Genomic DNA, 27,746 nt, shown 5'->3' on the forward strand with positions numbered 1-27,746 from the left:
GGTGACTTTTATTCCTGTGTGAGTACAGTGAAATCACAGGACTGCAATCAGAACAAATTCAGTTCACTATGAATGGGAAACTATGTCTGCTTTCTAAATTTTCTTCTGTTTGCTATGCATTCGTACACTTACCGGCACACCCTGAAATATGCAGCCTAAAGTGAATAAGGAATAAAGAACTATTAAAATGCCTAATTTTTGGAAAATATGTTACATCTGCTCAGAACAGGTACTTGACAAGCACAGTTTATTTCCATGTTCTTTTAGAGTCATGACAATTGTTATATTAATTGAGAATGGGCTACGTGAATAGAAAAATGCTGCAGTCTTAGTGAGTTTTCTGTCAGACATGCAACCTTTGTATCGGGTTGTTTCAAGATTTTTACTGGATTTCAACCAATCGAGCAATCTTGTATGATCATTAAAAGGTATAGCCTTCATACAGGAAGAGGGTCCACTTCTTCATTCAGACAAAGGAGAAGGTCTTCTAGGTACTCTTCCACTGTCCATTATATGCTTGCTGTTAAGGGTATAAATTATTTTGTGTTCCCCTTAGTGCTTCTTTGCTGTATTTTGCATGTACACATTTTGCATGTACACTTTATGTTTATCAGTGTCTGACAGGAACTCCAGTGCAGTTCAAGCATTTCTAGCCTGCTTTTCTTTTCTGTGTTATTTTCCTCTCTTATTTACCTATCTTACTTGTTCTTTTCCTAATGAGTCTTTCAACAGTTTACTTTTATGTTTTGCCTCAATGAGGCTTTCCTTAAGTGCCCCTGATATCACACTGTAGCTCCCTTCTTCTTTCTCCAAGTCTTTGAATCTCTTCAGTAATCTAATACTTCTGCTTCTGCTTTTGAATTGCTTTTCTAAAATCTGCTGTGGGGTAAAATGCAAGGATGCAAAAACTGAAGGCTGCCAGCAAGAAGCCGTTTACCTGGGGTATCTGGTATATACAGACATGAGGCTAGAGCAGTACTGCCACAGCAGTACCTCTATATGTATTATATGATGTTTCCTTGAAGCAGTCAGTAACTATCAAATCATTAATTGCTTATACTGATATATCTTTTGGTTTCATCTTTTTGGTATATGGTTTCATTTCAGAGCCTATTTTTGTGGATGCTCATGTTATCCCAGATGGCACTGACCCCAATGATGCCAAGATCTACTTCTTCTTCAAAGAGAAACTCACAGACAACAGCGGCAGCACAAAGCAAATTCATTCCATGATTGCGAGAATATGCCCAGTAAGAACTAGTTTGTTTGACAGGTTGTCGGACGAACTGCTGGTGTGACATGATAAGCTAAAAGACTAAATGATTGAAAGGCCTTTGATTTATATTCAAAACAAATTTCCTTTTTCAGCTTCCACATTCATAATTAAGAAGAGCTGTTACTGAACACACAACTAGGGTCTGAACATGTTATGTATTCTGGCTATACCTATAATGATATGGAATTCTAGAGATTCAGTGATTTGTGTATTTCTCTGAGTCAGAATAGTTACCAGTGCTGAATTTCCAAACTTGTGTCCTTTGCCTAAATGAGGTACATTATTTGCTTAGGAAAACTGAATTATAAGACAGTGAAGTCTTTCACAAACACACACATACATACATACACACACACATGCACTCAAAATCTTTGAAACACATTGGAAATACCAGAGCCAACTTTTAAATGAGTTGATTTAACTTTCCGTTATTGTTTTCATTTTTGCAATATCTGTCCTTCCTGAGTTCTTGCATTGATGTATGTGTGAGTCTAATTTAAAAAATGTGCACAAGAAAATTAAATTCAGGAGTTATGGCTGCTCCTGTGCTGTGATTAATTTACAATAACAGCTCTCATTGTCTTTATTTCCTTTTTCATATCTGTAGTCAGCTGTAGATGAAAAATTATTGAAGCAGCCCTTTCTATCTCAGGTGGAATGGGTATTTTTTTAAGGAGAGAAAAATTGTAAATGCACAATTACTGCTAGCCTTTTCATTCCTTCTTTTGGAAAGGCTCAGGAAGATAATTGTGAGGGTTTGTGTATTCTCTGTCCTTAATCCGGGTCTTCTTTAGAATTTGGTGCTTTGTGATGTTGTGTATGGGCGTGAGGGCATCTTTGGGATTGTGTTGAACTCCTGCTCTGGCAATATGATGAGGCATGTGATTTCTTTTATAATCGTCATTTTCTATATTTTTGTGAGGGTGCCCAAAGGCCTTTTTGGGTATTTTGCAAAAAGACATTTCATGCAATTATAGCTGTATTTGTTATTGTTACTGTTGTAATGAAGCCCAGATGATTTCTGAAAGGCCTCAGCCTGTTTAGGCTTACACTGAAGTCAGTGGCAGGATCCCAAAGGCAATGAAAATAAATCTGAGTCAGTCATATTTGTATACTTGTATACCATCATATTCATATATCAATGCCTTTGAGACTGGCCAAATATATTAGTACAATAGTGCCAAGGAAGACCCCCCCAAAAGACCCCTTATAGGTCACCCAGGAAGTTGGAGTACAAACTCCAAGAGCACCAGTGAGGCATGCACAGCATTTCTCCAAAATCACATTTGCCTAGCTTCTGAGTTTCCTCATTTGACTGGTGAACGCCTTAGATAAGAGCAGTATCTTCCAAACTGCCCAGCACAGTGTCACTCAAAGAAAGGGAAAAAGGAAACTTAGAAATGAGGCAGGAGCTATCACCTCTATGCTGCACTATCTAGTTTAACAGTAACAGTTTTGACCTTACACCAGAAAGAGATGGGAAGATCCTTGCACGAGCTGTGGCCAAGCCAGCTCAGGACCAAGCTAGCAGGACTTCCAACAGCCTGAGCCATGTTAGCCGGCATTTCTGAATTGAGTGCAGAGCATCCACGTCATGGGCCAGCATGGCTTACTATATCAGATGTGGACATACTGCTGTCACAACTGGAAGACACATCTCTCCACAGGACTGTTAGACCTGTTAGAGGTAGCATGGACTTCTCCACACTAGATGTCAGTGACTGATACAAAACTCCACAGTCCTTCCCAGTCATACCTACCTACACACACTGCTGCTGCACTAAATCTACTGCCCGACCCTCCCAAGACTGCTAGCCCAGCACAGAAACTCTGCTCAAAAACCCTAGTTCTTGCTTTTCCTGTGTCTGGGGTGTTTGGATGAGAGGATTTGGTTTAGGCCTGTCTATTTTTTATGTTTAATTTACCAGCATAATTGTCTAGATGATAAGTCAAATTAACCTGAGGAAAATGTGTAAAAGCCCAGTAAAATGTTAGCTGTGTTGTATGATGTTTTTCTGAAAATAATATTTCTTTCCAGAATGACACGGGTGGTCAGCGTAGTCTCGTGAACAAGTGGACAACATTCTTGAAAGCAAGACTTGTGTGCTCAGTAATGGATGAAGATGGAACAGAAACGTACTTTGATGAATTAGGTATGGCAAAAAAATCCCTTAAAAATTTTATCTGAATCTTGGACCCTGTGCATATTTAATTATTGAAGTTGCAGCGCATTAGTCAAGTTGTTGATGGTGAAATTTTGGCTTTAGAAATTCATGACGAAATTCCCCTTGCAGTTTTATCTACACAGGAAGTGTAGAAATCCTTATAAATCTCTCTGTGTAGTTATCATTAACTTTGAAATAAAAGTAATTAATCTTGACTATGCAAAGGAATTATATTTATGAAGAACTAATATTAGGAAGGGAACATGTGAGGGAAGTCTATTGTTATTTTGCTCCTAGTTAGGATTGTGATAGAGATTTTTAACATGCACCTCCTTGAAACTGTTTCTTATACCACTGTGTAACCCACAGCTTTTCCACATACAGTCATTCTTTTTTGATCACTGCATAGAGGCCTCAATTTGATAGTTCAAGATAATGCTAATAAATACTAGTAAGTCGTGTTCCTGGCACCAGCAGTAGTACTATGAATAAATATAATTTCTCAGGATTCATTCAGGCATTTAGATTTTCTGTTCACCATGTGAAACACTGCAGATATTCAGTGAATGATCAACACAGCAGACACAACAGGGCCAGTTCAGTTCAGCGAGTAGGTACAGTTTTGCATAGTGCAGTCAATAAATCCCTATACAACAGGAGCTGGAGGGTTTATATCTCTCAGTGTCTTCACTGCGAAGTTGTGTGTCATTCTTATCATGTTGAAAATGAGCTAATGAGGGCATCTAGAGTGTGTACTGAACAATAAAACACCTAATTGTCCTGCTTTGGATTAAATCAATAGGAACTCTTCATCTTTGACCTACTGCAACTCAAATGTTTGCCTACTGTTAAACAACCTGCTGAAACAAGATCCGAGAGAAATGTGTGACATGGATTCTGAACATATTTGAAAAGCTTTGCCTTCTGTCCTCGTAAGGCTAGGTGTCATGGAGTTAATTTCCAAATCTGCTTCTGAATGTTCAAATGCTAGATTTATGCATATGGTCCATTCATATGACAAGTCTGCTTTTCCCCATTCAAGTCGGAGACAAAGCTACCATTGCCTTTAGCAGTAAAAAGTAATAAATTAAACTGGAAAATAAAGTTTTTATTAGTGTTCAAAACTTTATTTTTTCTTTTTCCTTTTCTTTCTTGCAGAGGATGTGTTTCTTCTAGAGACAGATAACCCCAGAACAACCCTTGTGTATGGGATTTTTACAACATCAAGGTAATTATGGAGATTTGAAAAAAATTAGCTTTCTGAAGAGCCCAGTTTTCTATATGAAAACTGAATGTGATGGTTTGTGGTGAAGGCTGTGCTGTTCAATTCTGTATGTCTTCTGTGGCCATCGTTCACATGCAGGAGTAACAGTCTCAGTATCATTGCTGTTGGTATCTATGTTAGAGCTGTGCTGTTTGGTGCAAGCTGCTCCCTGATGTACTGTCAGATGGCACTGGGAAAACATTTCTGTGGAGGGCTACTTGTTACCATCCAGCAGCAGAAAGCTAAATGACTTTAACGCAGTGAACTCATGTGGCATCTGAGAGCGCTTAACACCTCCTGAAGGACATCCAGCACCCTGAAGGATCAAACCGGGAATTCTTACATGAACTCATACAAATCACTTCCAGTCTCTCAGCTGGCAGATGATTGCACAGATAGCAAATAACCCATGTCAGCTTCAGTTGGCTACCTCCTTGCAGCCTTAAGCTCCCCATTATCAGTCAGTAGTATTCACTTACTATCCAGTTCAGAAAGCGTTCAGTGAGCTCCCAACAACAGTGGAAGTACTAGCTATGGCTTCTATGATGAAACTCTCCACAAAGATAGACCAACAGGTGGACCAACAGATTCCGCCATCTCTACCTTTTTCTTTTGTCACTTTTCTCTGTAGTATACAGAGTAGAAATAGTTACAGCTTGCTGATTTCTGATATCCTCTATTATTTAGCTGTTAATACTTCAAAAAAGTTTTCTGCTTTTTTTAATTTAATTTATTTGATCAAATTAGCAAATTATTTATTACTAGTAATTCCTTAAATTACAATTTCTACTAAAAAATCCTTGCATGAAAAAATATTTTTCACTAAACCCTTTTCTGTCTTTTTTCATGTGGATCCAGGGATCTGCTTTCTCAAATATGTGAATATGATATTTGTATACTTGTGATATTTCATTTGGAGAAAAAGAATCCCATAACTTGTAAATATCTGGTGCTGTCTACATTTTATGCTTCTTACTACACAAAAGGAGAAAATGCTGAGGTTATGTTTAGTAGTAAAACCACACTTATGATTAGGTTGTGGATGCAACATGCCTGAACTAGAAACACTTTTACCTAATCCTCCTGGTATTTCTGCAGTGGAAATGAGGTTTGAATCACAGGACCATATACGGTGACAACAAAGAGAAAACTTCACTTTTTCCTGGCTCTCAAGCTGTTTTCTCTCTTTATTGAGGTTTTTACACTCATATATTTCTGTTATCGTGAATCACATGGTCTGTGCTTGCTTTCTCTTTGCTCAGTAGCTTGAATATGTTACCTAGTTAAATACAGCAATCATAAGGATTTTTACTCCTTAACGGTTCCTTTATCTTTATCTCTGTAGACCTCCAACTCATAACAGTAGCAAGAGAGAAACATCCCAGCATATAATAACTGTTAGTATTTTCATCTAAACCATACAGAGGGAAACCAAGTAATACTAAAGCAAGTTATTTTAGTGGCATAATCTGCCGTAAATCTAACATAAAACATCTGGAAAGACTAAATAAATTTCTTTAAAACTTATTAATACCTACTAAAATTCCACAAATACCTTAATCCATCTAAAAGGTTTCTCCCACTAATCCATATACAGCTGGGAGCAACGCAAATTGCACATTCCTTGTTTAGACACTATGTGTAATGTTTTGGGTTTTTTCTGGAGTGGTTTTTTTTCTTCTTCAATTGAAAACAGAGAGTTACTTGGATTATCTTCATCCTACAGCTAATATCAGGCAGATTTTAGACCATCTGGAGTTTCCACTTTGTTAGGATACATATTTCAAGCCTTATATGCAGTGAGAGAAAAAAAGGAGTTAATTCACTGCAGTTAACCTTAGCATCACTCTGGAAATTATTCCCCTAGTACCCTTCATCATCAAGGGGTGACAGAGGCCATTCAGGGCTTCTGCTGCCTGAGACCGTCTGAGACCATTGCTGAACCCAGAGTGGTGGAAAAAACAGGCCCTTCTCATAAGTGACCCCCCAGGTTCTATTCAGGAAACCTCAAACTTCAACCCTCTTGAAGGGGTCTTTTTAAGACTGGTTTTGTGGGTAGATTTCAGGACTATAGGAGTAATTCCTTTACAGCCACAACCTGTCCTTATTTTGCTTAGGAAAGTTGGAAACTGATTGTAACAATCTATCCAATTGTAATTGCACTGGATGTTTTGATTAATATTTTATCCATGTATTTAAAAGGCTCATGGAGGTCTTGTGGTATAATACACTGGTATGGAGTTCTGGAAACCTGTGCTGAGCTTGGCAGTACAAAGTTTATAAAACTCTTGTCTCACTGAAGTCAGCAATGTTTTTGGCATTGTTTTAACTGGGGCCAGATTATATTTCTTTTATATTGAACATTAGGAAATTTTCTTATTCCACCACTAGGGTAGTACCTTCCTTCCTTCCTCTTTTTATAGTTCAATGTTCAAAAAGGTGCTAGGTCTCTAAGGAGTAATGGTGTATATTGGGAAACTAGATTAGTTTATTTTTAAATGTATTAAATCCATGTTATATAAGCATTAATTTTTATTAAATATATTATTTTAGAGATCAATTTCATCCTTGGACCATGATGGAAAAGCAAAATGATGGAAAAGCCATACAAAAGTAGGTAGATTACAATACTAACCCTTTCCTACTGTCTTTCAGCTCCATATTTAAAGGCTCAGCCGTGTGTGTGTATCATCTGTCTGACATCCAGACTGTGTTCAATGGGCCATTTGCACACAAGGAGGGCCCAAACCACCAGCTGATTCCATATCAGGGCAGAATTCCTTACCCACGACCCGGCACCGTAAGTATAAAGATGTTTATGCAGGCTTGCCAATTACTTGTCTGTGTTTAATCCATAAATAAATATTATTTATTCTGGGATAATGGACTGTATGTGACTATGACACTTGGTTACAGTTTCTCGCTGCTTCAGAATATTGTTTCCTCAACCACTGCCATGTTATTCTTGGTTCACCTCATGGAGGCTTATGAGGTATTCCAGATGGGCCTAAATAAATTGGGCAGCCCAATTTATTCCAAGGGAATAAGAAACTTCAGATTTGGATTTAACGTGGTGACAGAAATTATCTGTATTTTTCAGATGTGCCAGTGAGCTCTGAATTTGAAGATAAATTCTTAGATCATAGCTCACACAAAGAATAAAGCCAAAAGAGATTATATTCAGATGATCATTGATCATTGCTGGTTTTCTCATCACTGGCTTTTCTGTGCTTCCTCAAAATTCAGCCACAACACAGTATCTTAAAAGTATATTTTCTAAGCTGGGAATTGTTTGACTTTGCTTTTATTTCACTGCAAAATAGTTCCACTTTTAAATGTATGCCACAAACTCTTTTCTTCACTTATGTCAAAGCATTTGTAAAAATTGGTATGTAGAGGTTTTTTGACTGCTCAGAACTTATGTTAAAAGAGTGAACTGTGAATAGCAATGCTTGTAGGCTATGGAGCATGTACCTCTTTCCTCTGGAACATAGGGGTTTTTGCATCTTCTGGGATGCTGAACTAGACAGGGGTGTCTTTTTATAGGACATGGAAAATCCTACTTTACAATTGCCTAAAGAGATACTAAACCTCTGGATAAAAATGAATGTTCATTGTGGCACAGTACATTGGATAAACAGTGAAAAGGCTTCGGTATAGCTTCAGTAGGATTAAATAAAGGAATACATTCATTTGGCCATAATCAACTCTGGAGTGTTTGGCTGCCCTTCACTAAATACCAATGTTTTTTAAATTTCTTCCACAAGAAAACCTTGCTTACGGAAAAAGAAAGGAAAAAATAATATTACATAATTGGCAGCTTGCTACTAGATTCAGTGATGTTTGAGGATAGTTTCCATTTTTCAGAGTTTACAGAAATAGTTATTGTACCTACAGCATGTTGGGGAATATGCTGTAAATTAAAGAATTCTGTTTCCCTCTGCAGTCTAACTGCATGTTTATCAACTGTGAACATAAGTATCGTGTAGCCAAGTCCTTGAATGAGGCGTGAAGGATGGATACACATTCAATCCCTTCAGGAAAGGGAGAGCTTATAGGTTGCTTCAGTAACATCTTTTCCTTATCATTGGTTTATACGAGGGATAGCGAAAAAATTAATTGATTAAAGATGTTTGTTAAGGCTTTGGTCAGAACAATGATATAATGTAAGTTTTTAGGGTCATACTGGAGTGAACCATAGCACAAACATTTTTGCAGGAAGTCACAAAAGTCTTACCATCTCCAGTTCCAGAATGGAAGGACTGAAAGTATCAAAGAAAGTCTTTTTTTAACTGAGCTGTGTGGGACAGGAAAGTTTAATTTGAACTGCTTGTGAAACAGAATCCCTCTGGAGAGGAACTGGGGTCTGGCAGATCACTACCAAGTAGAATAATCTTGCTAATAGCCCACAGATTTATGAACACAGTTCGTTTTTCAGCACTTGTTACTAATCTTAGCAGATAGCTCCATACATTTCTTGGAAGAATGTGGATGGAAGTACCACAGAGAGAAGGAGTAGAGCAAACAAGATGATAAGAATTCAACTCTTTTGAGCAATCTTAGAGGGCTAGCACATAGAGTCATTTCTAATGAGAACCAAACCAAAACCCTCAGAATAAATCAAAGTCCAGAAGAATCAGTTGTCAAGGATGTCAGATGGGAAGAGACCCATATCTGAGCCGCGTCCCGGTTCTTCTTTCTGAAGGTAACTGATGTCAGAGCAGTTTCTTTTAAAGAATTCCTACTAGAGCTGTCCTGTTTTGTATAAATAATTAAATCCTAATAGTGCCAGATGATTCTAAAGCCTGGTGTTAGGCTGCAATCCCCTTTCTACTTGGCTCCTGTTATTGCCCAAAAAATTGTTTATTAGGCTCACAAGCTGGAAGATCTAGCAGTGAGGGCAGAAGGGGCACTCCTGCCTGATGGTTAGAGGGATCCCCTGGGAGGTGAAGTCCCAGATTCTAACATTTGCTTGCATCAGGTAGGCTGGAAGCATGACTCATATATCCCCAGTGAGTTTTCCCAGTCTCTCAGAGTATGATTCATTTTCTGTAATTTTAGCCATCTAAAAGCAGGGCATCTAGTCTCAATTACTAACTACAGAGGAAACCTAGATGCCTAACTAAGAATAAATGTCTGACTTTGAGACAGTAGAAGTCAGGTGAGGTAAATCTCTCCCTAAGCTACTAGCTATTTTTGTGTCTGTGGCTTTGGCCAGAAATTCCATCCTAGACATAAGAATGGTCCTCATCGAAATAAGCAAGTTTCCATGAAATGCTTCGTATTGAACAAATGAACATTTTCCAATTGGAAAAATATTGTGTTGAAACATTTCTGAATAGCTCCAGTACTCTGAGGAGAGTTTCACTGCTCAGAAGTCTGGTAAGGGAGCAGCAATAAGAAGTGAGGTAACGGTAGCTGTAAAAAAGTCATGTAAATTAACATCCAGAACATTGCACCAGTTACTGACATAGCTCCCGATTTCCCACAGTTTTCTTTTAGTTTCAAAACACTTGAGTTTTCTAAGATTGTTTTTATTTCCTCTTGAGGTCCAGAATGCCTCAGGGCTGATTATTTGAGGGTTCTTCATGACATTTAAAAAAGCATCCAGAGTATTCATGGACCTTTGTTATTTCTCGGGCATAGAGGAAGCTATAGACAAGATCTTGTGAATGGTCAATCTTTTCAGACATAAATAAGTTGCCATGGGATCCTCTCAACTCCATATTATTGCTTTTTCAAATGAAGATGAGTCACGGGCCCTTTTGCCATCTCATAATCAATGGCTAGAGGGATGTTGACCAAAGTACAGCTAAGTATCTGATTTTACCTTTTGCCTTTGTACTAATTCTATAACAAACCAGGTGCAAAAGCCTGATAGCTTCCCATACCAATCACTTGGAATTTTTTTTCAACAGGCAGTTTGGAAGCATAAAGAATGTGGAAATAGGCCCAGAAGTATGGATCTTAGCCATCAAGCTGAGTTTTGAAAGTGCAAAAATACATTTGTGTTTGCTTTATCGAAATTGATGGGAGTTCAAAGCATAGCTATTCAAGCACTTCATTCCCGTTACTGGAACATAATTACTTTCAGTCAGAGTCTGAAGTGCTCTTTTGGGAACTTACTTTGTCAACTATCTGTCAATATTTGTAAATGACTTGGAGAAGAAAACTCTCTGAAAGATAGTAAGTATTGTTAAGCATTACTGTGCATGTTTCTTGCAGTGTCCAGGAGGAGCCTTCACACCTAATATGCGGACAACCAAAGAGTTTCCAGATGACGTTGTGACCTTCATCAGGAATCACCCTTTGATGTTTAATCCCATTTATCCAATACACAAGAGGCCATTAATCATCCGGATAGGAGCTGACTACAAGTATACAAAGATCGCTGTGGATCGAGTGAATGCTGCTGATGGGAGGTATCACGTCTTGTTTCTTGGAACAGGTAAGACAAACTTAGCAGCAGTTTCCCTCTGTTGCATTATAATTTGCAATCAATTCTGATTTGCAGCTTTCGCAACTTGCGGCTTTCAGAAACATTTAAACATATTTTCTGTCTACAAAAATGTCTATAGAAATCCATAAATTATGTTCTTTTTACTTTCTGTGCATTTTTATGTTTATTATAGAGGTTAATTACGTGCAAGACAGACAATATATTGACAGGAATTTTATTTGAGACCAAAATCAACACTAGTGTATATTGTATTTAATCTAAATTATAATACTTCCTTTGAATATGGTTTGTCTGAAACATGATTCCACATTAGAATTTGATGCTCTCTAACATGAGTAAAAATACCAAAGTCTGGCTTTGTATTGTTATGTATACTCTCATCATCATTATTTAATATATGCTCTGTAAGCTACTTCTGAAGAAAAACATCATCTGATCAGGATGATACAAAGGCAGAAATAACAACTCCACCAAAAAAAAAAAAAAAAAGTAAAAATATGGAAGTACTTAGCAGAGCAAAAGAAACAAATGGTTGAAGCCTGAGCAGCAGTGGACACAGAATTTGGTTCAAGTATTCTAAAATAATTTCTATCTAATATAACCTACATTTTGGTTTTAGTTACCTCAAACTTGAATCTGGTCTAATGTTTCTGAAGTCTGCAGGGAATAGGTCAAGTGATTCTCATATTGATCAGTTTTGATTTCTTAAAATATTCAGATATGAATCACACTCTTCTGATTGAAGCAGAGAAGTGGAGTGGTGCTTTGGTTAGACATTCATTCACATCTGAAACTCCCACTGGCTTAACAAGGCATTGTAGGTTGATAGGCACAAAGGCTAATGTTTTTTACTACAGATGGTTTCAAGTAGAACAAAGGAAAAGAGCTCTAAGAGAACAAATACATCTCTGAACATCAGAAAATAATTACAGAGATGGCTTGCATTACTTTTATGGTTCACATATTATTGGGATCCTGGTTGTTTTCTGCCTGTAGAATAACCATGTCTGCCAACAAACTCACATGGGGCTGGGAATAACCATCCTGTTATAATAGATTTAGGAAACTGGTGCTAAAAAATGTCAGGCTTCTATAGTGGCAGCATTAAAGGGAACTCTCTTCACTCTTATAAAAACCTCCCAACTATCAAAATCAGCAGGGTGCCCTTGTGCCAAAGGAGGGCAATTGCATGCTGTGTTGTATTAGCAAAAGTGTATCCAGCCAGGTATCTGGCTCCTGTCAGAAGTACCATGTCCAGTTGTTGGCTCCCCAGTACAAGGAAAATTTTGACCTGACAGAACAAGATTAGTTGATGGAGGTTGAGAGACTTGGTTTAAACAGAGAAAGCTAAGGGGAGATCTTACCTGCTGTTGACAACTATCTAATGGGAGGGTGCAACTAGCTAACAGGGAAAAAAAGATCTGGACTCATCTCAAAGTGCTCAGTGTCAGTGTGAGAGGGATTGAACACAATTTACAAGTAGATATACAGGAAAAGGTTTTCACCATTGGCATGGTCAAACATTGGAACAAGGACCTAGAATGGTAGTGAATTCTCCATCCTCAGAGATAGTGTGGCCAGCGAGTCTAGGGCAATGATCATTTCCCTGTACTTGGCACTGGTGAGGCTGTGCCTCGAATACTGTGTTTGGTTTTGGGGCACCTCCCTACAATGGAGGTGCTGAAGCAGGTCCAGAGAAGGGCAATGAAGCTGGTGAAGGGTCTGGAGCACAAGTCTTATGAAGAGCATCTGAGGGAACTGGGGTTGTTCAGCCTGGAGAAGAGGAGACTCAGGGGAGTCCTTTTTGCTGTCTACAACTACCTGAAAGGAGTTTATGAGTCCTGAAAGGACTCAGTGTTCTTGTGGCAAACCTTTTCCTGGTCACCGTCTACTATACTGTGAATGCCTAGTGTATTGTAAGGCATAATCAGGGTAGAAGAAGCTCTGGGTAATGAATCACATTAGGAACTTCATCAGGTTTTGATCTGGGTATTTTTGTTTATTTGGCTGGCACTTGATAAATGAGTTTTAAGGTGCTCATGAATATCTCTCTGATCCTACTTGCAGAGTTATTGGAAACTAACAAATTAATTAGGACAAGGCTTTCTTCAAGGTGGTTTTTCACACACACACCCCCCCAACAAAACAATGTAACTACATTGTTTTTTCAGTTTAATTAATGCAGCTACAATTCTTGGCTTTGGGACCCTTTAGAGTTATTTTCCTGCTTTCCTACAGAAGAAAAGAGGGTTTGTACACTATTGTAGATATGTCAGAAATGTAGTTCTTGTCCCTACTACTGTTATATAACTGCACAAAAACACTTAGTAAAAGAGCGGGTTTGGTTTTCTGTTAGCTTTATTCCTGCAAATCACTATGTTTAGCCAGACTAATAGGTTGGTAGGCTAGTACAGATCTTTTAAATGAACGTTTAATGCATTTTTTCAAATAGTGGTGCCATTGTTCTAAAATGCTCTGCAAACACCTAATGTTAATTGGAGAAAAATTCTACTAAAGATTAGTGGAAAAGATAAGGACATATAAGTTTCCAACCAATATAGGATGCTTAATGTAGCTGTAGTAGTTAATACTGGAAGTGTATTGAGTATCTGAAATTTGCATGAAACCACAATATTGATATTTAGCACTTCAGTAATTCTGCGAGAGATAAATATAGATAATTTCATTTTATACTTTGATTAGCTTCTTACTGTTTGTAAGTGATCAGTGTGGCCTCACACATACACCTGTGGTTCATTAAAAACATTAACATACCTCAGCTTGTTAATCCTCTTCTCTGTATCAGCATGGGATCCATTATGGATTAAACACATAAACTGCAGCTCTTGATACTTTATATTCATTGCTTTATCTTCAGCATTACACTGGAGATGAGGATCATTGTTTGCTTTCTAGTTAGTTGGAGTGGAGGAAGCATACTTCCTGAGTAGGGAACAGGACATTAATAGCTTCAAGGTCTTCCTCAACAGAAAGTGGTGCAATGTAAGTTACTGTGTTTCTCAGCCCTTTTAAATAAAAGTGATCGAGTTTCAGCCACTGAGAGGAGAAATTTGTTTTCTTTATTCTCTGCTTGGGAGGATTCGATAGAGATATTAAGTGTCAAAAGGAATGCAGAGGAGATTTGCTTTGGTGTCAGTTCATCCCAGCAAATGCAAAAAACACATTGTATAAGAGAATTTCATGTGATAATTTCCTTGGGAGCCTGGAGCCCCACATCCAGAGACAGTGGGACTTTTCACCTGGTGACAATTTCACTCAGCTCAGATGATGAGTTACTGCTGCTGAACTGAGATGTTGCCAGCCATGTCTGTCACTGTCAATGACCTGTCTCATGCTTGAAATTGGAGTGTTTTATGTCTTGCCAGATGCAGAGCACACAAAATATTTAGCTTTTCCTCTCTTCCTCTATAGACTTAGTAATAAATCAGTTCCTGAATGCAAGTGAAGAATAACAGCTTCAAGAACCCCAGTGGTTTTCATCATGTAGCCATGGCATGGGAGGGTATTGGCAGCTGTGTCATTTTTTCATGTTAATGTGAACTAAAATGTAGTGTTGCCTTTGCACCCCCAGATAAAAGTGCTGGGCTCACAGGAGCTGGTCCATGCCCAGAGTTAATACATTGCTTTTCTCCATCCCTCGCCGGCATAGCTAACAAAATAAATCCTAGGGACAGACATTGTTCTTGCAGTGTTCCACCCGCTTTTTAAATGATAATGATCTCCTATTTTCCCTATGCTTTTCAACATGAAGACTCCCAAAGCACTTAACAAAACTTGCTAGCTTTGTTAAGTTCACCCAAAGGGATCTCTTCACCCCTCTGAAATGAGCTGATTTAGAGTAATGAGCAAGTCTTTAATGGTAGAGAGAAGCACTACAAGAGAACAGTGCTGTATGCCTCATCTTCCCAAACAGAAACCCGAGGGATAATTTACCTGGATAGCATGTAATCTCACCTTTGCATATTTGACAAGGGCGATGCTGATGGTACGTTTTCGCTATGCAATGAGTAATAACATATTCCGTTCAGGAATTTGGGGTTAGAATTCTGCTTTGATTATCCCATTTCTGTGATAGGCCAGGACTCGGTCCTGAAGTTTTTGATTCACCCTAGAGTTTTACTGTAATTACTTTACTCATTTCAGTTATTTATAAAGAACCCAAGCTTTCAATATTTTCTGTTTATCCTTTGGTAGATTGTTTTCCATCTGAGTTTTAAAGCAGCAGTAAACCAGCATGAGAACGTTTTCCTGAGATTAATATTTATTTTTTAAGCATGCCACCTACTGCTTGCAGTACAAAAGCATTCGGTCAAAGTACATGCAGATTGCACAACCGAGAGATTGTGCATGGGGTTTTTTATTGCTCTTGGTGTTACAAAAATATTTAAATGTCTGGGTCAAACATGGGTACATTAAACAGCCATGGGCACCAATAGGATTTTTTTCAGCTCCTTGCTATCAAGATAGGACATGTTTCTGTGAAAAGAGATCTAAGTTTTTGTCATGAAAAGGCACGTCAGACTTGAGTGTGGCTCATTCAGATGATGAATCTGGGCCACAGGCATCTGATGTGGCATGAGGTTCATTGATGTTTCTTATTATCTTTTCTTCTCTGATGCAACACTTGTTTTCAAAGTCTGGATGTAGTAAGTGCCGTCAGAGCATAAGGTGGTAATACTCATTTTCATGGTGTTATGTGATGGCTGTCTTTTTGGAAAACTAACCCGTGCTGACAACGATAGCCTCCGGTAATGCAAGAGCCAAAATCATGCAATGAGCTACAGATTCTAACGGAGAGAGATAATCTGGTCAGAAGACCAAACTTGCCTCCCATAGATTTGCTGGCTGCGGCCTCATGACTGTGAGCTTGGGAAGATGATGTTGCATAACACTGGCACAACAGGCGGCAGAGAGAGTTTGCTTCTTCCTCTTGGTCATAGTGCCTGAGTCATTCAAAACATTTCAGTGACCAACTCATCCAACTATTTGCTTTCTTTTTTTCTTTATAATGTTATTTGTTTTACATCAGGTGCAACTCAGATTAGAGACCAAAAATAATTAGACTGCCATTAGGCTGAGAGTTACAACATGGAGGGAAGATTTCAGAGGGTCTCAGACACATTAGGAAGCCTCCCTGTGAAACTCCTGTCAGAGTAGCAGTTGGTGTCCATTGCAGTAATTTTTTTATGATGTGGAAAAGTCGGAGGGGGTTATTTTTTGTTTCATTTGTGCATGTGATGTGGCTCAGGGGTACGTGAGTCCTGACACTCTTTGAGGGTCACAATAGTGACAACTTCATTGTTCACTTAGGGCTGGGGAAAGAAAAGCTAGTCAAAATTGAGAGAATGAGGTTTAAACTCAGACCTGCAAATTCAGCCAAACACCTGTGTATTTTGCATTGTTGTTCATTAAGCTTTGCCCTTTCCATTGCCCATGGTCAGCCAGACCAGGAATTACTGTAATCAGGCATAGTACAACTGGTATCAGTAAAGCTTAGCTGATTGATACCAGCCCAAAATCATGCCTTGAGTTTCAAGGATTATTATTATTAATAATTATTATTATAATTTGTCTCTTCTTCCTTCCTTGGACCATTTATTGGACTGATTTCCTTCTCAGTTTCCTACTCTGCATACTCTCTATACAATTTTTTAGTGTTCAGGATGTTAAACACTTTCCTCCGTTGCTGTTCCCTGTTTCTGAGTCCTCTCAGAGGGAACACAATCTCAGTCACATTTTCTTGTCAGGCTGAGAGATCTGCAGTCACTCAAGCAGGTTTGAAACAGGAAAACATTATGGGTAGCTCTTGTCCTCTTGCCATCACCTTGAGAGAGATTCCTTTTCGCTTCTCCATCTGCCCTTAACTCACAGGCTGCTGAGCTGATGTGAGGCTGCAAACAGCTCCCGGTGAAAAGTCAGGGAAGTGGTGAGCATAAATCTGCTTCTTCACTTCATGCTTTCTAGTGGCGGATTGATATTCTGGAGACACAATAGCTTTTTTCATGAATATGTGAAATCATAACAATGTTGAACTGTTTTCAAGTGGATATCTGTAAGTAACAAGTAAATGGCCAACGAAACCATCCTGTTCATAGAATCATAGAATAGTTAGGGTTGGAAAGGACCTTAAGATCATCTAGTTCCAACCCCACTGCCATGGGCAGGGACACCTTGCATTTTTATGACTTTTACAGAATTAGCTTATAATTTCATACATTGACCTAAACATGAAAAAATTTGACTTAAACTTGTTTGGTGATCTCTTATTCCTGGCTTAAAATACAAAAGATTATCTATTGTGAAATAGCTCAGGCACTGCTACTTTGCATGTATTTTCTGCATCCTTTCCAACCTTCCTTCTCACCCAGTGAATTTAGTTTGCAGCCTTGAAATTAAAGGAAATGATCAGATAAGATTTTCAACACAACTCAGATGTACCATAAGCCTTCTGACATGAGCATGTGTAAGTGATTTGATTTGTCAGCTACTGAACTTATAGTGCAGACATCAATACTACTGAGAAAGGAGTAAGAAGTGGTTTTGGGGCATAAATATTTGCCTTTCATTTATTAAGAAAAAAGTAGAAAAACTGGTTTTAGGAGGGCTATAACCTATACACCATATACTGTTTGAAGTATGTTTATATGTATATACAGCTGATTGGAATGCCCTGCTTTAAGTGATTTTATTTAGTGAATTGCTTTCTATTGCCTAATTTACCTAACGTGAATATTTATTTTAAATGTTGTATTAAGTTTCCTTTAAAACAATGGAACATTCCTTTCTGAAAGGATCCGTCCCTCATGGTACAATACTGAGTCAAAGAAAATGGTGAAATATTGAGTCAAAAGGAATGAATACCAAGGTAAACAGTCCTTAACTTTGTGTATTTTGCTGGGGTGTGACAAAAAGGTAGATAGGAACCTACTTTTCAAATAGGAAAGGTTATTAGGACAAGAAGGACTTGGCGTCAGGCATTATCAGTATTTTCTGTGCCAGTGCCCAGGATAAAATCTCCCGTCAGGTTCTGATTTCAGTTTGGGGCTATGCTTGAGAACTGAAGACAACTTAGGAATTTTAAATGTGTGGCATGTGCTAATGGATCACTGAAATAAACTGGTTCTCCAGAGGCTTAGCAGCCTCACATTCCTTTGCAGGTAAGGTCACTGTCAACATGCTTAGTGCCCCTGTATGTCAGGGTTACAGGTAGCTGATGCTTTGCAGGCAGCTGAAAAAAAACCCACAAAAGACTGCAACTATACCATTTTGTATGGTACAGTTTAATGTTTAAGAGAGAACATTGATAAAAGGATGCAAAGAGGCAGAGGTGGACTATACTTCAGCTGTATATATTTGTGAGTGGTTTATTCCCTCTAGTAGGAGCCGAAATACACACACACATGTGCGTGCTTCTCCTTAGCTCCAGCAAGAGATGCATCTGCAGTAGTTTAAAGCATAGGTGGGTCCTGGCAGTTAGTAAATCTCTCTCAGGTTCTCATCGCTTTGCTAATACTGGCACCCAGTCTAGACCACAGCTGTGCTATCACAAGATTTAGTTTCAGTAAAGTTTCTTCGGAAGGAACTAGTTTATCGTGCCATTGTATAATGAGAATAAATGTTCTCCATAGAAAATCCTCATGAAAAATTCATGCCTAACCTGCCCTGAGCATGTACAATTAATAGCTACATATTTTAAGGTCTTGTCAGCATTCAATTTCTCTTTTCCATTTTTTTTTTTAAGGCAGAATGCTGCAGTGTGGTCTCTGTGTGTGGTCAGGCCATTACATATCAATATTCTGGCTTTGAACCTTATTTTTAAAAAATAGAAGATATTACTTGCTGGCTTCCTCCAGGGAAATAAGATGATGTAAATTATTTACTGTAACCAACTTGCCCTGCAGCTCCAGCTATGGAATTTAGTCACTGACGTTAAAGCAAAAGCAAAATTGCCGGTTTTAGCTTATGTTGTCTACATCATGAATTGCCAAAAAGGAAGCTGATATTTCCTTCCCCAGTCACAAATTCGTAAAAATATATGTAGATACTTACTTATATTGTGCTATATTAATGTTTTACTAACTGCACAAGTCTGTACTGCTCATAAAACTTTTGAAGGCTGAACAGAATCTATACCATGTGGTCTCATTCCTCCGAATCAATATTGAGCAAATAAATTCATTCTACTCAGACTAATTTCCAGGCCTTTCAGGCAAGAAGAATTCTATGTGCAGCGCTTTTTCCAAGTAAAAATGCTTATCCTTGTGATTCTCCCACAGTCTGCCTTTTCTGCCACATCAGAAATACTTCAGTGGTTGTCTCAGCTTTTAAGAGCCTTCACAGATGGACCCCTCCATCTCATATATTCTTTCCACATAACAAATTTGGAAAACCAATCACAAATATCCCTTTGGTCTTACTCACCACATCTGCCTTGCAAAAACGCTGCCATTGCCCCATCCTTCTTACTTCTTACTCCTTTGATCTGAGTGGATTTGGGAGGGTTGGAACTGTATTTTGAGAGGGCAGCCCTGACAGAGTAGCTACAATATCTTCACCTGGCTTTTCCTTTTTTGTTTATGGACCAAAATATTAACTCCCACCAACATGTAACAGACTTGATTAATGTCTGTATTAATCCTGAAAAAAAAAAAAGCTTTCATCTTACTTTGTTTAGGTATAGATAGAATTATTCTCTGGAAGGTTTGCCTTTCATGTCATCAGTTGTCATTATGTTTTGATTACTGAATATGAATATGTATTAAATTCTGCAGTAGCTCCCTTCTACCTGTTTATATTGCTGTGGTTTTAGCTAAGATCATTATGATAGATACTGCCTCTGTCTGTGTCTCTGTACAGCAACTGGTACAGAAGATACTGATTTTGATTGAGCTCTTTGGGTAGAATGTGAACAGTAATGATAGTTAGTCCAATCTTACCATAACTTCCTCATGTTCATACATGAGAATAATATCATATATAGTATTCCTATATAAGGAATCATGGTTCTTTCTGACCCCAAACCATAAAAATTACTGAACATTTCTTACCTTTCTCTCTGTCACAGTGCTCGCTTTAATGCTTACTTTGCATAATTGATAATGGTTAATCTGCTTTTTTCTTTCTGTCAGACGGTCTCACTTTTTCTCATCTTTTCTAGATCAAGGAACCGTACAAAAAGTTGTTGTCTTACCCACCAACTTCTCTGCAAGTGGAGAACTCATATTAGAAGAGCTGGAGGTTTTTCAGGTTTGGCTTGCTCCTGTTTTTACTCTTCCAATGTGTATGTTCACACAAACACTTTGTTCTAAGATTTTTTGGCAAGGACAACTATGACTTGTTAAAAGATTGAGTAAATGTGCATACTGTCAGCTTGATACCCACCCAAAGAGGAATATAAAATGCCCACTGTTATGAAGGCTGTAGCTAGCTTAAGTCCTTCCTTCCCACCCCCCACCCCTCCCTTTAAGTTGCATATTTTTTATATTGTACTGGCTAGAAGGATTTTGATAATCACATTTTTACGAGGTCATGTTATAGTGGCTGCCAGAAGGCAACTTTTATCATTGGCATCAGTATGGAGACTGTCATTAATTACAGATGGAATCTAAGATTTTTGTACTTCTTTGATTATCTGATAATCTTCCTTATTCTGAGCTGCGGAATGGAAGCAAACCAGTGTTGTTTTTGCTTAACTTCAGTTCTTCAGAGCCACATGCCTCTGGAGTCAAGAAAGCTACAAGCTTAACACAACATAAGTTGAAAAGAAACACAAACAACTACAAGGAGAAATAAGGGAATAGCCTCTGTCAATCACCCTGACATGTGGCAGCTTGTAATAATCTAAAGAAAATGTTCTCCCTCATGTTGTAAAAACCCTTTCAGAATTTTGGATGGACTGTTCTTTTTAACATGTAGTCTCAGGTCAAATGATAGTATGCAGCTATAAACTTAGTTAAGGGTTTTGTCACAAGCTTTTCTCTATTTCATTGAAGGGGTACAAAAAGGAAAATTTAAGCTTTTTTATCTAGACAGGCAGCATTAACAATTTCTTTAAGAAAATGAATGCACTCTGTGTTAACCCTCATAAAGGCATAATTAGTCTTTCTGGGCTTTTGTTGAAGACTTCCCAATAAAAAAGATATATGTGAGTAATATTACCTAAAGAGTACCCTTCAACCAAGTATTGCTTCCATTTACTGAAACGTAAATTAATACAGCAAGAAGAGTTGGGCGGAGAGGAATCCTCACACTAAACCTAGTTTCTGGGCCTTTGTGCACAGAATTTTTAGCCTGAACCCTAAAAATCATGATATCATAGCCTCTGCCATTGCCATCTTTGTGGGCAGCATGGCATTATTTTGGCGAGTCTCTCCAAGAAAGTAGGAATGAAATCACTGGCTGTTGGTAAATATCCAAAGTAAACAAAGCACTAATTCCTTTCCAGAGTACAAGCAAGGAAGGGAGAATGTGACATCAGACCTAATGTTGTATTTGATCTTGAGTCTCTAGACAGTTCATTAAATACTACAGCAGCTCCAAACTCAGAATGACAGAATCACAGAATGGTTGAGGTTGAAAGAGACCACCAGAGGACATCTAGTCCAATCTCCCTTCTCAAGCAGGGTCACCTAGAGCACATTATTTAAGACTGTGTTCAGGCAGCTCTTGAATATCTCCAGGGAAGGAGAATCCACAACATCTCTGGGCAACCTATTCCAGTGCTCAGTCACCCTCACAGTAAAGAAGTTCTTTCTAATGTTCAGGTGGAACTTCCTGTGTTTTAGTTTATGGCTATTGCCTCTTGTCCGTTATCCTGGCACCAAGAAGTTTGGACCCATCCTCTTGACACTTTCCTTTCAGTTTCACACTGATCAGATCCCCCCAGAGCCTTCTTTTCTCTACACTGAACAGACACAGCTCCCTCAGCCTTTCTTCATGTGAGAGATGCTCCAGACTGTAAATCATTCTACTAGCCCTTCACTGGACTTGCTTCAGGAGCTCCAGGGCTGAGTAGAGAGGGAGGATCACCTCCTTCGACCTGTGGCAATGCTCTTCCTAATGCACCACAGGTTACCATTGGCCTTCTTGGCCACAGGGACACATTGCTGCCGGCTCATGGACAACTTCTTAACCACCAGGTCCTTCTCCGCAGAGCTGCTTTCCAGCAGGTCAGTCCCCAGCCTGTCCTGGTGCATGGAGTTATTCCTCCCCAAGGGCAGGACCTTGCACTTGCTTTTGGTTTCAGAAGGTTCCTCTCTGCCCATCTCTGCAGCCTGTCTAAATCCTTCTGAATGACAGCACAGCACTCTGGGGTACCAGCCACTCCTCCCAGTTCCGTATCATCAGCAAACTTGCTGAGGAGGCACTCTGTCCCTTCATCCAAGTCACTGACGAATAAGCTAAACAATACGGGACCCAGTATTGACCCTTGGGGGACACCACTAGCTACAGATCTACAACTAGACTCTGTGCCACTGATCAGAACTCCTTCAAAACTTTGCAATTCACATGATTTGCATCCAGATTTTCTAGTCCTGGCCTTTCTGCTGTGCTTGTAATCCACTGCAATTAATTCTAGCCCACCATTACGGCTTTCTGCTGTGACTGAGCAAATGCTATATCTTAAAAAAGTGCTGAACATTTTTATTACCATCAATTTTATCATTTGTTTGGGTAATAAATTGCTTCACTTGCTTAAGGCAATGAATGTGATAATTCCTTTTCCAGTTCTTTAACATTTGGTTTGGACACAGACATTAATGAACTGCTGTGATGACACACAGTAGTGTACAGTACTGTCTTTGGGAAAGAAACATTCAATAACACACATGCCATTTTTAATATTCCAGTCATTGATAATCTGAATGTGTATGTTGGATGGTAACCAAACTGTATGCACTGTACATGATGTATAGGAGAAATACGACATATTCTTATCTGGATCGTGTGGTAAAAATGCATGAGCTATTTTATGTTTTTTCCTTATCCTTGTCAAAGAACAAACATTGTTTTTTATTAGAAAGTGAGGGTAACGGCTTCAAAACACATTGATCCTATCTTGCTGAGGTAACAGATGCAGGTTAATTAGAAGCGTACAAAACCTTGTTGATGTTGATGTAATAATGATGCAGTTGAGTTTCGCCAATACATTTTGTGAGACATTAATTATATATATGTCATTTGTTTAGTTCTGAAAATAGCAAAAAATTAGTGGGAGTGAGTGATACGTTTCCAAGGTATGAAAAGTTTTAGTTTCTTAGATGTGACTTAGGTTTAGCTAAATTTTAAATTGTAATTTTGGGACAATATTAACAGGAGAGTCCTTATAAGTGTGATTTGTAATTTTGTCTTTCAGAGTAATTCTCCTATAACAACAATGAAGATTTCATCTAAAAAGGTAAAGAAAAGTGGAATGCTAACTTAGTGCTTACTAACTGAGAAGCAAATTGACTTAAAGGTGTTAGAATACCGATTGTTGTGCAGCATACTAAATATAGGCAGGAGATTTTCCATGATGAATATGGTGAAACTTGACTGAAGGTTGCATGAGCTATTTATATGCCCCAGAGCCACTAAGATAAAACAATTTCTATTCATTATGTATCATTTCCAACTCACTGAAAGTGTAATATTTTGGGGGTTTTGTTTGACAATTAAAGAAGAAAAGTGTACTGAAGGAAAAAAATCGCTCTCCCCATTTTTTGTATAAGTAAGTGTCGTGGTTTGAGCCCAGCCGGTAACTCAGAACCACACAGCCGCTCGCTCACTCCCCCCCCCCCCCCCGCCTTCTTCCTCCCCCCGCTCCCGGAGGGATGGGAAGGAGAATGGGAAGAATGCAACTCCCACGGGTTGAGATAAGAGCAGTCCCGCAACTAAGGTATAACACAAAACCACTACTGCTACCACCAATGATAATAACGATTAGTGAAATAACAAGGGGAGAGGATACAATTGCTCACCACCCGCCGACCGATACCCAGCCTGACCCGAGCAGTGATCTGGGCCTTCCGGGTAACTCCCCCCGGTTTATATACTGGGCATGACGTGCTGTGGTATGGAATACCCCTTTGGCTAGTTTGGGTCAGGTGTCCTGTCTCTGCTTCCTCCCGGCTTCCCCTCCTCCCTGGCAAAGCATGAGACTGAGAAAGTCCTTGGTTGGAATAAACATTACTTAGCAACAACTAAAAACATCAGTGTTATCAGCGTTGTTCCCAGGCTGAAAGTTAAAAAACACAGCACTGCACCAGCTACTAAGCAGGAGAAAAATGACTGCTATAGCTGAACCCAGGACAGTAAGTCCTAAACAGAAATTTTCCCTTGGAAGTCTGATCCATGTAGAAAGGCAGTTTGGGGGCTGTTAGGTCCTTCATGCAATTGTGTGTGTTGGTTTATTAGCAAGAAACAATAGCAATAAGAATTGATGAAAACAGCTGAGAGGACCTCTGCTCAAACATCCAAACTAAAAATATGTATTCTATGATTCTGCAAGCAACACATTGCTCAGTATTTTACAAAACGGCTAATAAGTAAACATTATTCAGTAAATTGAATTCACTATAATCTTTTAGATTTATGACAGAAAGATCAAGGGACTTTCAAGTTTTTTGTTCAATATTAATTTATATTTTAAGAATAATTGAATAATTTTTGGTCCAGATTTTTGTGATGACCTATGCACTCTGAAGTTCTTTTGCTAAAGCTCTCATTTATTATGAAAGTTCTTTTGTCTTATTTTTCCAGGTATATAAGGCTGTCGGAATCTGGCCATAAGCCTCAACATAATCTCTAGATTTTATGTCTTGGAAATCTATGCACTGGAGAATCCAACTAGGAACTCTGCATAATATTTATTAAAGTGACTATATGCAGAGAAAATACTTAGTTCAAAGGCTTGAGCCAATATCCTACTGAATAAGAACCAAGTTCTCAAAGCTGAGCAGTATTAACTCAGCCTATCTGCCCCAGAACAGAACAATGACACTCAGTGTCCAAAAACCATTAACATTCCCCAGTGTTTCCAAATGTTTTCTAGCAGGAAGGTGGAAATATTATAGGCCTGTTCACCTGGGAGAATTCTGTTTATCTTGGCTTTATATATATTAGTGGCTGCCCTCTTGGTCTTGAGTTAACTCTAAAATTAATTGAAAGGATTTTAGGTGTGTTAGCAGAGTCTCAGGTGAAGCTTCTCCACAACTGAAATAAATCTTTCCATTTCCTTCTACAGCAACAGTTGTATGTGAGCTCAGATGAAGGGGTCACTCAGGTATCCTTGCATCGCTGCCACATCTATGGGACCGCCTGTGCTGATTGCTGCTTAGCCCGAGATCCATACTGCGCCTGGGATGGCAACTCCTGCTCCAGGTTTTATCCCACAGGAAAAAGGTGAGCAGTATTAAACAGCCTAGTGAAGTCTGCAAGGAAAGAAGGTTTTTGTTCTGCGTGGAGCCTGGGGTGTTGTAATGATGGAGAAATGGGATGTCACTCAATTCAAGAGCATGTACATACTAATGCTTCTGTAGCTATTGTGCTTGGCATTGTTCATCACCTAGGAGTGTATGGTGCAGTAGTGTATGATAAAGAGGTTGCCTTTTCATACTTAAAATAATACATGGAAAAAAAGCAAAAAACCCTGTTCTTTATCATAAATATGAATCTTTCTGTCTCATGCACACAAAATCAGTGAAACGTTTGTTCGCTTTGTTTAAATTCAGTTGCTCACTATGGATGTAATTATGATAGCCCTCAATACAGCAAAATATCTCTTGGGCTGTCTGAGGAATAAAGTAATATTTATTTTTTTTCCCCTCATTTGCTCGTAAGAAGAATTATTTCCAGAGAAATTTTAGTCAAATGTGATTTCCATGTAATGCCTGCAGATTTGGGGTTTTTGACATGAGATTTATTAAGGCAGACAGGGAAAGCAATTTCTCTTTAATTTACAACAGAGCTAATAGTCCATCTCATAATTCTTATGCAAAACAGGAGCCTCTTTCCACCTCCCAAGGGAAATATTTAATAGCAGGAGGCCGTGGTGAGCTCTTGTATTACTAAGATTTTACTTCATATACAAACAAAGCTACAGAATACACAATGAGGTATTACTGCAGAGGAGACAAACCTTTCAGATGTATGCCACAGCTTTACCCACTATGTGCCACTGTGCTCACTGCCTGCACTTGAGCTGCAGATGCAGAAGACCAGGTACAATTCATGGGCTTTGCTCCTTTACCTACATGGAGGGACACAGCAAACAAAACCAGGCAAAGCTTAACTCTACTCCAGTGACCCAACCAGCTGATGACAATGTCTTTCCCTGGGATTAAAGACAGTTACTGCATTATTGCAAAGGTTTCTTGACTCATTCGTTATTTGAGATTAAAAGGTAAAGCCCAACCTGGCCATGTAGCAATTGGTAAAGTACCTGGTTTTTTTACTGCTTTCACGCAGCATATTCAGCCTCCAGTCTGCAAACTGATCGTTTTCTTCCATGGTACAAAGGTCAGAAGACAGGGAAAGGAAAGAAAAGAAAATTCCCCAAGTCTCAGGCCACCTAACTCCTACACTAACATAGCTGCTGAAAGATACAATGAGCAGTCAGGTGTACCCTGTCTGTGCAGTTTCCAGGGTTTTTTTGCCATCACTATTATATACACCCGAGGTTATTTCCACTGGGGCTTGCTTTCTTGCTGACATTTTGTTTGCAATTTGCTTTTTATATCAAACCAAAACAAATACCTAAAACTGTATGGAAAAAAAATATAATCTGTTTTTCATATGTGAGGGAAGTGAGTTGTCCCGTTATCTAACTAGAAAGATTATGAAGGAGAAAACATTAGTAATAAGAGCCAAATCCCATAGTCTAGACAGTAGTATCTGCTGGACATACTTGTTTCTTTGCTTCTTTTGACACTTCTGTCTCCCATGGATTACTCATGGTTCCTCATCCAACGTCGATTTACCTCAAACACCTGACAGTATTTATTTTCTAACCACCGCCTTCTCAAACTTTTTGTTTTATAAATATAAAACTGTAAGTTTCCATTTTCAGAACTGCTTAATGCAAGCAGCATGCCATTTCTGAGTGTGGAGCAGTTCACAGTAGCACAGGAATCCTGAAATTCACTGTCTCCTTTGACTTGCGTAAATAGTTCACAAGGTTTAACATCCCAAGGCATAAGATGAAATATTTTTGATGGTAAACATCAAAAATATACTTGGAATGTCAGAAATTACTCCTTTGAAATATCACCTTTCAGAGGTTTCCTTTTAAAACAATGCAGTGAAGGATCAGATGACATAGGATTATAAACACTGTCTCTGGTTGTTTGTGCAGTAGCTGATATAATGTGGCCTTAGGGGCATCACCCTTCGCTCAGTGGTACTGGAGCTCCAGGGGCTTTTTATGATTACTTACCTTGCAACTCACTAGCGCATAGTTCAGAATACAGCTGTTATATTTCCCAGAAGCATCCATTTCCAACAATCACCAATGCATTTTTTGTTGCACTTGATAAATATTGAAGCAACTTACAGAATGTTCAGCAAATAAAATAATATAAC

General features: G+C 38.7%; 1 protein-coding gene across 1 annotated transcript in view; it reads left to right on the forward strand.

Annotated features, from left to right (window-relative positions):
* The window catches only part of SEMA3C (semaphorin 3C), a 121,757-nt gene that overhangs the window by 84,612 nt on the left and 9,399 nt on the right, over positions 1 to 27,746 (forward strand). The window contains exons 8-15 of the mRNA XM_030479612.1: positions 1,108 to 1,250; positions 3,315 to 3,429; positions 4,600 to 4,669; positions 7,361 to 7,505; positions 10,931 to 11,153; positions 20,344 to 20,432; positions 23,542 to 23,583; positions 25,411 to 25,568. Of these exons, the coding sequence (XP_030335472.1) occupies positions 1,108 to 1,250; positions 3,315 to 3,429; positions 4,600 to 4,669; positions 7,361 to 7,505; positions 10,931 to 11,153; positions 20,344 to 20,432; positions 23,542 to 23,583; positions 25,411 to 25,568 (985 nt within the window). The remainder of the gene's footprint in view (positions 1 to 1,107; positions 1,251 to 3,314; positions 3,430 to 4,599; positions 4,670 to 7,360; positions 7,506 to 10,930; positions 11,154 to 20,343; positions 20,433 to 23,541; positions 23,584 to 25,410; positions 25,569 to 27,746) is intronic.

Source organism: Strigops habroptila, chromosome 3 (assembly GCF_004027225.2).
Source record: "Strigops habroptila isolate Jane chromosome 3, bStrHab1.2.pri, whole genome shotgun sequence".
Lineage (NCBI taxonomy): Eukaryota > Metazoa > Chordata > Aves > Psittaciformes > Psittacidae > Strigops > Strigops habroptila.